Source organism: Canis lupus, chromosome 5 (genome assembly GCF_048164855.1).
Source record: "Canis lupus baileyi chromosome 5, mCanLup2.hap1, whole genome shotgun sequence".
NCBI classification, from domain to species: Eukaryota; Metazoa; Chordata; class Mammalia; order Carnivora; family Canidae; genus Canis; species Canis lupus.
Genome location: NC_132842.1, coordinates 37,710,079 through 37,723,965, shown reverse-complemented (window position 1 = coordinate 37,723,965; position 13,887 = coordinate 37,710,079). Strand labels below are relative to the sequence as shown.

The window sequence follows — 13,887 nt, the reverse complement described above, 5'->3', positions numbered from 1 at the left end:
CACAGAGAGAGAGAGGTGGAGACACAGGCAGAGGGAGAAGCAGGCTCCTCACAGGGAGCCCGATGCAGGACTTGATCCCCAGGCCCCAGGATCACGCCCTGAGTCAAAGGCAGATGCCCAACCACTAGCCACCCAAGCTTCCCATAAGGAAAAATTTAAACAAAGAATATGAATGGTAAGTGAATAAGGGAGAGAAGTGTTTGAGACAAGGATTTCTATCAAAAATGGTTATAAGACTTTTCAATTACAGAAGGTAGAAACTCAGATATTTGGGGAAAAATTACCTCCAAATGATTCTGGGTACTTAAAGGACTTTTATCATTACTGAAACAGGATCCCAAATTTCTTATTAACCAGTTAGAATTTTCACTGGATATATTATTAATGGAAAATCAGTACTTATAGTCTGGGTAGAAATGACTGAATTTGGCATGGCACTGCAACTCTTTCCCAAGTCTTGGTGTTCTCATTCAATTCCATGAGACACCCTAGAATTCTGCAAAAAACCTTAAGTTAGCATTATTAGTTTTAGATGTTTATAAATAAAATTAATACAAGGAGACAGTCATGAATAAATAATAAAATCTTGAAAAAAGAAAAAAGAGGCCCTAGGCAGCTCAGTGGTTAAGCATCTGCTTTTGGCTCAGGTCGTGATCCTGGGGTCCTGGAATCAAGTCCTGCAACAGGCTCCCCTCGGGGAGGCTCCTTCTTCCTCAGTCTATGTCTCTTCTCTCTCTGTGTGTCCCTCATGAATGAATGAATGAATGAATGAATGAATGAACGAACGAATAAATAAATAAATAAATAAAATCTTAAAAAAAAAATTGAAGCCAGAGTGGAGGTAAAGAACTATCTGACCCATGTTTTTTTTTTTTTTTTTTTTTTTTAAGATTTTATTTATTTATTCATGAGAGGCACAGAGAGAGAGGCAGAGACACAGGCAGAGGGAGAAGCAGGCTCCACGCAGGGAGCCTGACGTGGGACTCAATCCCAGGTCTCCAGGATCACACCCTGGGCTGAAGGCAGCGCTAAACCACTAAGCCATCCAGGGATCCCCTGACCTATGTTCTTCTTCATTATAAAGGCAGCCTCTGGGTCACAGAGACCAACAAATTTAACCCCAAATCAACTCACAATAGCTGCCCCAAGCGCTGTACTGAAAAGGATTCTGAAGCTGTGTTTTGGAGAGATGCTATCTTCAACTTCCCTATCTACCCTGGGAGTAGGATGGGTTCAGTGGTGGCACCATGGGCCAAATATTTACCACTCTGCCACACTTCTTTTTTAGAGAAAATGGAAGATGTTCCACCAAAACTAGTCAACCTTCCACAACTAAAGTAGAACTGCTTATCAGGCAGCTTTAAACTACCAGAAGTCCTCAACTGTTGAGATTTTCTTTCTCTTCCCCATCCTTTCTACATAAATATGTGAAAATTTAAAAATCTTGCAGAAGATGTGAGGGTGAAAGATTATTTGAGGAGGGCTTAAACTATGAGGAACATTATGGAAGAGCTGAGAGACTTCCAGTTTGTTTTTTGTTTTTTTTTTTATCAAGAATTTACCAGCACAAAAGAAATCAAACATACTCTGTTCCAGGTTGCAGGCACTAGAATCGCAAAGAACCAAATAATTGAGGAAACTACAGACAGAATAAAAATCAGGGGCAGCCCGGGTGGCTCAGCAGTTTAGTGCTGCCTTCAGCCCAGGGTGTGATCTTGGAGACCCTGGATCGAGTCCCATATCAGGCTCCCTGCCTGGAGTCTGTTTCTCCCTCTGCCTGTGTCTCTGCGCCTCTCTCTCTCTCTCTCTCATGAATGAATGAGTGAATGAATGAATGAATGAATGAATAAATAAATAAATAAATAAATAAATAAATAAATAAATAAAATCTTAAAAAAAAAAAGAATAAAAATCAGGTAATCATCTGTTGCTAAATTTCTATTTCCTTCATGTTTTATTGGAATGAAATTGAATTCCATAAAAAAGCCATACCAAAATGGAGTTTTAAGTGTTTTTCAGAACAGTAATTAAGAGTTTTTTTCACTTTTGACAACAAACTACAAATCATGTCAGACTTCTTTGGGAAAGCTGAAGCAAAGGCAAAGATGAACAAACACATACCAGATAAGCCTCTGGCTAAGTGCACTTCAAGAGTTCAAGAGTCATCTTGCACAGTTACATACCTGCACTTTCTGCAGAGATGCTGCTGTAAGGTGGAGGTGCGTCACCTACAGCCTGTTCTGGTTCTCCAGGCTCTTCCTCATTCTGCAACTAAATAAAAATTCCACATTTTAATCCAAGTATAAAAGCCAATTAGAGAAGAACTTGAAAACTGGAACAGCCCTTCTGGAAAGCTAGCTATTTGGCAACATGTTTCAAAAGCCTTAAAATGTGTAAATCCATTACAAAGTATTCTGCTCTGGGGAATTTATCCTAAGGAAATAGTCAAAAAGGTAGATATAAAAGTTATTGCAGCAAAAAAAGAGAAACAACCTAAACTCTACCCATAGGAGACTTATTAAAGAAATTTTAGTTCATCTCACAAAGGATCACTAAAGCATCCATAAAAATGAAAATAAAGAAAATCTGATGGCTTAACAGACATTTTAATCTGTTACATGAAAAAAGCAAAATTTAACAAACAGCATGCATAATAGAATCTAGTTGTGAAAGACATCTTTTTTTTTTTTTTTTTTTTAAGATTTTATTTATTCACGAGAGACATAGAGAGAGGCAGAGACATAGGCAGAGGAAGAAGTCTCCTCACAGGGAGCCTGATGCAGGACTCGATCCCAGGACTCCAGGATCACACCCCGAGCCGAAGGCAGGCATTCAACCACTGAGCCACGCAGCCATCTTAATGATGAGAGAAATCTATAGTTCACAACGTTTATCCTTAGATGATACAATCATAAGGGAATTTTTCCTTTTTGTTTATGTGTATATCTCAATTTTTTTGTAATGAACATTTAGCACTTGTATAACTTTTTGAGTTAAAAAGAATAATCTGGGCAGCACCGTTTTCAGCCCAGGATGTGATCCTGGAGACCTCGGATGGAGTCCCACATCAGGTTCCCTGCATGGAGCCTGCTTCTCCCTCTGCCTGTGTCTCTGCCTCTCTGTGTGTCTCTCATGAATAAATAAATAAAATAAATCTTAAATAAATAAATCTTTAAAAAAAATAATAATCTAGGGGTGCCTGGGTAGCTCAGTCAACCAAGAGTCTGCCTTTGGCTCAGGTCATGATGTCCTGGTCTGGGGATGGAGCTCTTCATTGGGCTTCCTGCTCAGCAGGGAATCTGCTTCTCTCTCCCTCTGCCCCTCCCCACTGACCGTTTTCTCTCTCTCTCTCTCTCTCTCAAATAAATAAATAAAATCTTAAAAAAAGAAAAATAATAATCCGTTAATAATCACAGAAAACCAAGGTTTACCACTATATTGTTTGCACAGAGAAATTAAATCAATATTTGAGACATTTACAAAAAATAAAATTTTATGTAATTCTACATATATAACCTCTTAATAAATCTCCCTCTTCCCTATCTCAGCCACTTTCTTGATCAAATCTACAGCCCTAGTTACCTTAAATAACTCACACTGAAAAGTGTGTCCTTCTGCCACTGCCAACTCATCTTCATAGAACAAAGACATTTAATTTTTCTAGTGTAATAATAAACTACAGCTCATTTAAAAAAATTAAGAACTGGAGTCAATCTATAAAGTAGCAGAGTATTTACCAATGTAAATGATTTAGGGGTCTGAGTCTTGCCATATGTCATCATAATATATGGAGTCACCTCAGCTACTTGTAAAATACACATCTCTCTAAACCAACTGCTATAGAGAATTTATCTTGAATTGAGACAGGAAAACAGAGAGCCTGATCTCCAGTAACATGAAGCAGAGCTTCCTAATTCCTTAAATTTTAATTAACCATCTCAGTCTCTAATCCCTATGCTATTCAAAATCAGAAGCCAACAACACTTTTCTGATTAATACTGCAATGTATTCAATTTCAAAGGAATTCTTGTGCCAAATTATTACCAACATCTACCATCTGGGTACATTTTTTTGAACCCTAGTACTCTAATGTTAAACTTAAGGCACTACCCAAAGAATTGTAACCGAAGATCAATTTTTCTTTTAAAGATGGCTAATAAGGAAAATAGTACAGTAAAGCCACATGTTCCTGAGACACCATATCAGTTAATTATTGAAACAGAGTTCCTGGGGCCATGATTCACTTGTAATTCTTTTAACATCATAAGAAGCTCTAGACAGAGTATTCTCAGCCTACTCCCACCTAACCACTTTTTTTTTTTAAAGATTTTGTTTATTTATTCATAAGAGACACACAGAGAGAGAGGCAGACACACAAGCAGAGGGAGAAGCAGGCTCCACGCAGGGAGCCCGATGTGGGACTCGATCCCGGGTCTCCAAGGATCATGTCCTGGGCCGAAGGCGGTGCCTAACCACTGAGCACCCAGGCTGCCCCCACCTAACCACTTTTGTGCCCTGAGAATGTCACAGAAGAGTCAACAGCAAAAATAGAGGCAAATATGGACTTTACAGGAATGTTGCCTCGATATACTGTAGCCAATAATGCTCTTTATCTAAACTAAGCTTGGAATTTTTTACCCGTTTTAGATTTCTTGAGCTTGGTCAAATAATCATGTTACCTCTGCATAATTTAGGGTTTAGAAAGGAAGCTTGACAATTCTGAGAAATATAGAAGTCCAAAGAATAAAGAGGTCTTATGTGTCAGTATCTATGAGATAGGTTGCTTGTCTCCTAGCAACCCCGAGATGTGAAATTTGATCATCCCACATCAAGGTAAGAGACAACAGGGGAAAGAAATTCCAACTGTCTTAGAAATCCCCATTTTCTCTTTGGTGAGAGAAAAACACAAACATTTCCAGGTGAAGTTTTTTTTCTCCATTAAACTTCACCACTTTAGAATCATGTACTAATACTCCTTCCAACTGAAAACAAAACTAGAAATGACAAAAAAAAAAACAAAAAAACCCTCCACTATGACCCTGTAGGCTCCACATGCTGAGATGATCCCGACTTCACTGCACAGACTTTCCAACACTGGCCTATTTTCTATACGCTGGTGATAAGTTTGGGCTCTACCAAGAAATGTGTTTAAAATAAAATACTACCAGGTAGGGTGGAAAAAAGAGGCAACCATGTGCAGCAAGTACCTAGTGACCACCATCTGTGTGAAAAATAACTTGTGAAACAACAGAATCCCTAAGTATCTTTTTTACATTTTGTGGACTTCTATGGCCATTAATTTGGCTCTGCCAGCCAAACAAACTAGACACTCACTAACATGGGGGGGGGGGGGGGGGGCTGGGGGGAATCCGTACTAGAACTGCAGTGGGACATATGTAGTTGGTTACTTGGTTCCAAAATGTATTTTTAATGCTCCCTTTTCTGTCCCTGGGAATCTTTCCTGTGCAGCTCTTCCTGCCACATCCCTGAGGCTCAGGGATCTTCAGGCTCTCTCCTGAGACTCTCTCAGAGAATTAGGGTCATTGCCACTTTGGGGCTGGTGTTGGAAAGATGCCCAGTCTCTTCTATCAACAAGGTCAGTGGGAGCCTGAGTTCAACCTGTTCCAGAACTCTTGCTGCAGGCGACACTGTGAGGGGCAGGGCTACAAAGTGGTGGGGCCTCCACCGCTGCTCTCCCTGCTGTGCTATTAGATGTGGTGGGTGGGGGAATCCTTTGATTGTATCTCCGACAGATAACAAATACTCTGTTGGGGACTTATTTTTTTTGTCATATCACTTTCTTTTTTTTTTTTTTTTGTCATATCACTTTTCTTAATAATTCTATCAATTTCACTTATCTCTAAGTAAGATTTAAATGGCGTTTTCTCTCCCAAACAGAATTACACAATTACCTATGTATGCCATATAAAGTACTGAGTTTAGTACAAAACTACCTAAAATTACCCAGGTCTCAGTCCCTGAAAAGAATAATCCAATCATCTGAAAATCCAGAAGGCCTTTCTCTTTATCACACCCTCACTGTGCCCACGCCCTCCACTGTTCTGATGACCCATGTTCCACTCTACACTCCAAGTAGACCCTGTCATGGCTCCCTAAAAGAACTCTAAAATGCTCCCATGTTCCCACTTTGCATATCACAATCTGCTGTGGTATCTCTTGGCCTTGATCACTTTCTATTTTTATTATTTACCTACAAACAGATGTTAATAATACTTTATCCTCTGGATTCAGCTGGTCAAATACAGTACATCTAAAATAAAGAATGAGGGATCCCTGGGTGGCTCAGCGGTTTAGCACCCCTTCAGCCTAGGGGGTGTGATCCTGGAGTTCCTGGATCCAGTCCCACATCAGGCTCCCTGCATGAAGCCTGCTTCTCCCTCTGCCTGTGTCTGTGTCTCTCTCCCTCTCTCTGTCTCTCTCTCTCCCTCTCATGAATAAATAAATAAAATCTTTACAAAAAATAAAATAAAATAAAATAAAATAAAATAAAATAAAATAAAATAAAATAAAATAAAATAAAATAAAGGATGTGACTCCTTACTACATTCCTCCATGTCCTATCTCTACTGTTGCTACTAGAAATAAATATATGAAGGGCATCTGCCTTTAGCTCAGGTCATGATCCCACGGTCCTGGGATCAAGCCTGTGTGGAGCTCCCTGCTCACCGCGGAGTCTGATTCTCCCTCTCCCTCTTCCCTGTCCCCTGCTTGTACTCTCTCTCGTTATTTCTCTCTCTCAAATAAATAAAATCTTTAAAAAAGAAGAAATACATGACATTTTACCTAAACAATAGTTTAACAAATCTCCCATACAGAAGTAGCTCATTTCTAATAAAAGCAAACTATAATATAACGAGTTTAAAGACACTTATACCCTGCAGGTTTAAATTCTTAAATTTGAGTTCCCACCCCAGCAAGAAGGCCTCATCATGGCCCCCACTCAGTAGTTCTAAATATGGTCTTCCATTTAGAAATGAGCTGTTTTTAAGCCACAGCAGAGCCAAGAACAGGATTAGGCTAAGTATGGGCCAACATTTAACAACTGTTAGGTGGCAGTATCTAAAGGCACTTAAAAGTCATTCTTGGATTCTATTTACTAAGAATAGGAGAACAAAAAACCCTACTAAACAACAAAGAGAAAAACAAAAAGCCCATAAAGCCTTATACATGACAAGAGGTACCAAAATATACCTCATAATTCTCACAAACACAACAAGCATGTGGAATATAATGCTGAACTAACCAATAAATCCATAGTTATAAGTATTCACACCACTCATTTTTTTCTTGGTTGGGTCCTATTTAAATAGCAAGAGATCTTGCAAGTTTTAAATCCATTCTTTAGTTATTAATAATAAGTCTCAAAAAATCCTGGATCTCTAGCTTTTTTTTTATTTTTAAGATTTTATTTATTTATTCATGAAATAGCAGGAGGCAGAGACACAGGCAGAGGGAGAAGCAGGCTCCATGCAGGGAGCCCGACACGGGACTCGATCCTGAGGCTCCAGGATCCGGCCCTGGGCTGAAGGCGGCTCTAAACCGCTGAGCCACCTGGGCTGCCCCTAAACTCTAGCTTTAAATGTTATTCACCACTTATAATTTTAGAGTTAAATCCTAAATCTTAAAAAAAAAAAAAAAAAAAAAAAAATCCTAAATCTTTTACCTTACAATGCAATTTCTAAACCTCTCATTACCAACCCACTACTTCTGCATACTCTTTAAATCCTACCAAATGAGACAGTATAATTACCAGAAAGTAAACAAGCACATTTCCTTAGGTATACAACTGAGTGTTCATTTTACTCTACTCAGAAATAGCTGAAGTTTGTGACAACTGTGTATTTTCTATTGTATATAACCTGTAGATTTTTAATTGTATATTGACTATATATTGTGTTATTCAACATGTCACCAAACTCTTTATATTCAAAAACGATTCTCTATTAGATTGCTATTAGAGGATGACATTTAAAAAAAAGGTAAATAATTCTGAGAGAAACTCACCAATAAAAAAAAATCTAATTAAAAAACGTGCAAACAATTACAAAAGACATTCTCCAAAGAAGATATACAAATGGGTAGTATACACCAGATGGTAAACATCAGTAGTCATTACAGAAATGCAAAATCAAACCAGGAGATATCACCGCAAACTTACTAATATGGCCATAAAAAAACAAAAAAGGAAATTAACAAGTGTTTTTGAGTATACAGAGAAATTAGAATCCTCATGCATTGCCAGCAGGAATGTAAAACTGTGCGACTGTGGAAAAATTTGGCAGTTCCTCAAAAACAAGTTAAACAGAGAGTTATAAAAACATTCAGCAATTCCACTCCTAAGTATATACTCAAGAGAACCAAAACCAGTTTCACAGAAAAACGTGTATGTGAATGTTCATGGCAGCATTACTTATAATATTGAAAATTCTCATCAACTGATGAATGGATAAACAAAATATGGTATATCCATACAAAAGGATGGCTAGGAATAATCCATCCTGTCAAAAAAAAAAAAAAAAAGGAATACTGATACATGCTACAGTGCAGATGAAGCTTGAAAACAATATGCTAAGTGAAAGAAAACAGTCACAAAAGACCACATACTTTATGATTCTGTTTATACAAAATAACCAGAAATAGCAAATCCAAGAGACACAGAAAGATGAGCAGTTGCCAGGTGCTAGGGAAGGGAAGAGAAAGTGACTGCTAAGGGATCCGGTTTCTTTTTGGGATGATAAAATGTTCTCCAGTTAGATGGAGGTAATGTTTCCAAAGCTTGTGAAGATACTAAAAATTACTAAGTTGTATACTTTAAAAGGGTGAATTTTATGGTATGTGAATTGTATCTCAAAAACATATTTTCTCATTTTGAAAGCAAAAATCTTTATAATGTAAATTTTCCTTAAAAAAAAAACAAAACAAAACTGAAGAGGAGCACCTGGATGACTCAGCTGGTTAAGAGTAGGGCTCTTGGGCAGCCTGGGTGGCTCAGCGGTCTAGCGCCGTCTTTGGCCAAGGGTTTGATCCTGGGGACCCCGGATCGAGTCCCACGTTGGGCTCCTTGCAGGGGGCCTGCTTCTTCCTGTGCCCGTATCTCTGCCTTCTCTCTCTGTATCTCTCATGAATAGATAAATAAAATCTTTAAAAAAGAAAAAAATAGAAAAAAAAGAGTGGGACTCTTGATCTCAGGGTCGTTAGTCCAAGCCCTGTGTTGGGCTCCATGCTGGGTGTGGAGTCTACTTGGAAAAACAAAACAAGGGCACCTGGGTAGCTCAGTGGCTGAGCATCTGCCTTTGGCTCAGGTTGTGATTCCAGGATCCTGGGATCGAGTTCCACATCTGGCTCCCCATAGGGAGCCTGCTTCTCTCTCTGCCTACATCTCTGCCTTTCTTTTTTTTTTTTTTTTTGTAATATTTTATTTATTTATTCATGAGAGAGAGAGAGAGGCAGAGGGAGAAGCAGGCTCCATGCAGGGAGTCCGACGTGGGACTCGATCCCGGGACTCCAGGATCACACCCTGCGCCGAAGGCAGATGCTCAACCGCTGAGCCACCCAGGCGTCCCATCTCTGCCTTTCTCTATCATGAATAAATAAATACAATCTTAAAAAATACACAAACTGAAAAGCACTCTGTGCACCCGCTCCTCAGCTCTTGCCTTGGCCTTTCCTTCCGCACATGCTACCACCACCACCACTACCACCATCACCGACCGCTGCTGTGAGAGAGATTGTGCACTTGCGGGCCAGCCAGTGCAGCCACCAGATTGTCACCAAGTTCTCAGGCCATCAGACTAGCAGGGCATTGCCCCTACAGGCACTTACCACAGCAACAGTGACCTGCAGCTGGAGCAGATCAATGTGTACTACAACCAGGCCACTGGTGGCAAGTACATTCCCTATGCGGTGCCATAGGCCTGGAGCTGGGCACCATGGACTATATGCATTCAGGACACTTTGGGCAAATCTTTAGTCCAGAAAACTTTGTCTTATGTCAGAGTGGTGCTGGGAACAACTGGGCCAAGGAGCACTACACAGAAGGTTCAGGGCTGGTTGACTTGGTGCTGGATATTTTGAGGAAGGAAGCTGAAAGCTGTGACTGCCTGCAAGGCTTCCAGCTGACTCACTCCCTGGGTGGGTGGCCTGGGTCTGGATGGGTACCCTCTTCATCAGCAAGATCCAGGGAGTAGTGAGGCAGGATCATGAACACATTCAGTGTGGTGCCTTCGCCTAAGGTGTCAGACACCATGGTGGAACCCTACAATGTCACCCTCTCCACTAGCTGGTAAAAATCACAGATGAAACCTACTGAATTGATAACGAGGCCCTCTATGACATCTGCTTCAAAACCTTAAAAACCCCACCTATGGGGACCTCACCCACCTGGTGTCAGCCATCACGAGTGAAGTCACCACCTGCTATGCTTTCCTGGCCAGCTCAATGCTGACCTGTGCAAGCTGGCCATCAACATGGTCTCCACCTGTACTTCTTCATGCCCAGCTTGGCCCCACTGACCAGTGAGGGCTGCCATGGTACTGGGCCCGGACAGTGCCAGACCTCACGCAGACGTTCAATGCCAAGAACACGATGGCTGCCTGGGACTCCTGCCACAGCCACTGACTGTGGCCCCACTGTTCAGGGGCCTCACGTCCATAAAGGAGGTGAACAAACAGATACTTAACATCCAAAACAAGAAGAGCAGCTACTCTGTGGAGTGGATCTCCCACAACATAAAAATGGCTGACATCCCATCCCGGGAGCTAAAAATGTCTGCCACCTTCATCGGCAACAGCACGGCCATTCAGGAGCCGTTCGAGCATATGTGAGAGCAGTTCTGTGCACATTCTGCGCAAGGCCTTCCTGACTGGTAGGCAGTCAGCGAGGGCATGGACAAGACGGACGTCACCAAGGCTGAGAGCAACATGAACCACCTGCTGTCCCAGGACCCAGGCCGCCACAGGCAAGGAGGAGGGCGAGTCTGAGGAGGCAGAGAAGAGATGGCCTTGCTGACATGTAGTAAAGCACGGAACTTGTGTGAACTCTACGGACTCACAACCTGTTCTCTGATAGCCGTGTCTCTATGGCACTTGATCTTTTTCTTGTTGTGACATCACACACTGTACATAATGCCACCTTTAACGCATTTTCATAGTGGGGGGGAACCCCCGAAAAATTAATTGCTCCAAATCATCATTCTCTTACTAAATCAACGTCTATGCCCCTTCATGAGAGACAAGGGTCCTGATTCCATCAGTATCCTCACGGCTTAACATGAAATACGTTAATTGCCAATGAACAAAAATAAAAAAAACACAATGAATTGCAAACTAATTGTGGTAAAAAAAATTCCTTAACATTCTCCCCTCCTGACAAGAAAAATATTAGGATCAAGAAATCCAAAGAGGGAAGCCCGGGTGGCTCAGCAGTTTAGCTCCTGCCTTCAGCCCGGGGCATGACCCTGGAGACCTGGGATCAAGTCCCACATCAGGCTCCCTGCGTGAAGCCTGCTTCTCCCTCTGCCTGTGTCTCTGCTTCTCTCTCGCTCTGTGTCTCTCATGAATAAATAAATTAAAAAAAAAAAAAAGAAATCAAAAGAGTTTGCTAACAACCTACTTTAAGAGCTGAGGATGAGCAGCATTAATTTATTTTTTTCTACTTCAAGAGCTTCCCTAAAGAGAATTTTTTTTTTTTTTTTTCCTAAAGAGAATTTAAAAAAGTAAACCACCAGAATTAGACTATCACCAACAACATGGTTAATGTCAGAAGAAAAAAATAAATGCAAATCCTCTTAATACCAAAATAAAAACACAATTAAAAGTCAAAATTCATCAAAGCAAGAGAAATCAGAATAATGCCTTAAAAATTCAATGCAGTAACGGATTTAAATTAAATTCTAATACCACAGTAAATCCCCTCTGAAAGGCCATCAGTTTATAAAGCTTTTCAAAGATTTTTGTGGTTATCACTGTTACATACATAAATACAACTGATGAATAAAATTTGGTTTGGAAGGAGAGAAAATACTCTCAGTGTTTACCTTAGTCCTCAGAAATGAGAGCAATGCTATAAACTATTACCAACTTGATGTATTTTCATATTTCTTCACTTGAGATCCAAGTAATAATACGATCCAAAGAGAAAAAAGGAAGGCAAGACAGTAGCCACTTATCTCCAACTTCAACTTTCCTAAGAAGATAAGGGGCTAGAAGAAATCACTCCTCATCCACAGAGAAACTAAATTAGCCAACCATGGTATGACAGTGGCACTATAAGATTTGTGGGTGGAACCAGAAAATTGTCATCAACCTGCCAACTCCTAGGAACCATGTCTTATGTTCAAGTATTTCCACCACTGATAATTTCACCAAGATAGCATCAAGTAAATAGCGCCTAGTGTTTTCTGGCACTTAACTTCAGCAAAATCTGTAGCCAAGAACCTTCCAAGTTAATGATAAGCCCCACCTTCCCTATGCTTCATGATTTTATAAAGATTGGGGAAAGAAGGAGGGACAATCATGCAACATTTTCAAGTAAGTCTCTCTGCTTCTGAACTATCTTTTGAGAAGTAGCAAACTATTTACTAACCAATCCACGTCCTCAGTAACATTGAGTCCTACTTCTCCACTACATGGTTCCATAAGAAAATTCAGGCTTCAGAGCTCTAAGGCCTACTTGGGAGAAGTAATTAAAAGTCCTAGCAAAGACAAGCTGAAATGGAAGAGTAAGCACTTGGCTTGTTCCCTTTCCTTTCAAAAGGATTAGAAACCATTCATCTTTTGTTCATAGAATAAACAGCATAAAAATAGTAGCTGGATCAGACTCACTTTTTTTTTTTTAAGATTTTATTTATTTATTTATTTATTTATTTATTTATTTATTTATTTGAGAGAGAGAGAGAGCGCGCATAAGCAGGGAGAATAGCAGAGGAAAAAGGAGGAGCAGGCTCTCCACTGAGCAGCGAGCCCAATATGGGGCTCCATCCCAGGACCCTGGAATCATGACCTGAGCTGAAGGCAGATGCTGAGCCACCCAGGAGCCCCATCATTTTTAAGTTTTATATACATATAAAACTTAATATATAAATATATATATATATATATAAAAATCTAGTCTATAATTTAAATCGAGAGTGGTAAATACTGTTTGTGCTTTTTTAAGATTAAAAAAAAAATTTTTTTTAATTTATTCATGAGAGACACAGGGAGAGAGAGAGGCAGAGACACAGGCAGAGGGAGAAGCAGGCTCCAGGCAGGAAGCCTGATGTGAGACTCGATCCTGGGACTCCAGGATCATGCCCTGGGCTGAAGGCAGGTGCCAAACTGCTGAGCCACCCAGGGATCCCTATTTGTGTTTTAAAAAAAAAAAAAAAACCCTGTATGTTGTGTTCATCTAAGATATGTTAAAGTTATAAAATATCAACATGGAAGCAAAAATGAACTCTTAACTATTCATTATTCAAAATGATATATTAGGCAATACTTTCTCTGAAGGAAAAAAAAAAGGAATTTGTCCAAAAGAACATGGACTACAACTGGAATCATCTATTCCAGGATTCTTTTAGAAGTCAAGAACAAGTTTAAGTTCTGGACTTGGAATAGAAAACACTTTTAGGGGATCCCTGGGTGGCTGAGCGGTTTAACGCCTGCTTTCGGCCCAGGGCATGATCCTGGAGTCCCGGGATCAAGTCCCGCATCCGGCTCCCTGCATGGAACCTGCTTCTCCCTCTGCCTGTGTCTCTGTCTCTCTCTCTCTCTCTCTCTTTCTCTCTCTGTGTGTCTCTCATGAATGAATAAATAAAATCTTTAAAAAAAGTAAACACTTTTAGCCTCTATTAAGATTTTATACATACACATATACATTAATACACAC

General features: G+C 40.2%; 1 protein-coding gene and 1 pseudogene across 3 annotated transcripts in view; one reads left to right on the top strand and one right to left on the bottom strand.

Moving 5' to 3' along the window:
• The window catches only part of NDFIP1 (Nedd4 family interacting protein 1), a 52,694-nt gene that overhangs the window by 20,385 nt on the left and 18,422 nt on the right, over positions 1–13,887 (bottom strand). For all 3 annotated transcript variants that reach the window (XM_072826285.1, XM_072826287.1, XM_072826284.1), the window contains exon 2: positions 2,184–2,271. In XM_072826285.1, coding sequence (XP_072682386.1) covers positions 2,184–2,271 — 88 coding nt within the window. The remainder of the gene's footprint in view (positions 1–2,183; positions 2,272–13,887) is intronic.
• LOC140633098 (tubulin beta-4 chain-like) lies at positions 9,698–11,195 on the top strand (annotated as a pseudogene).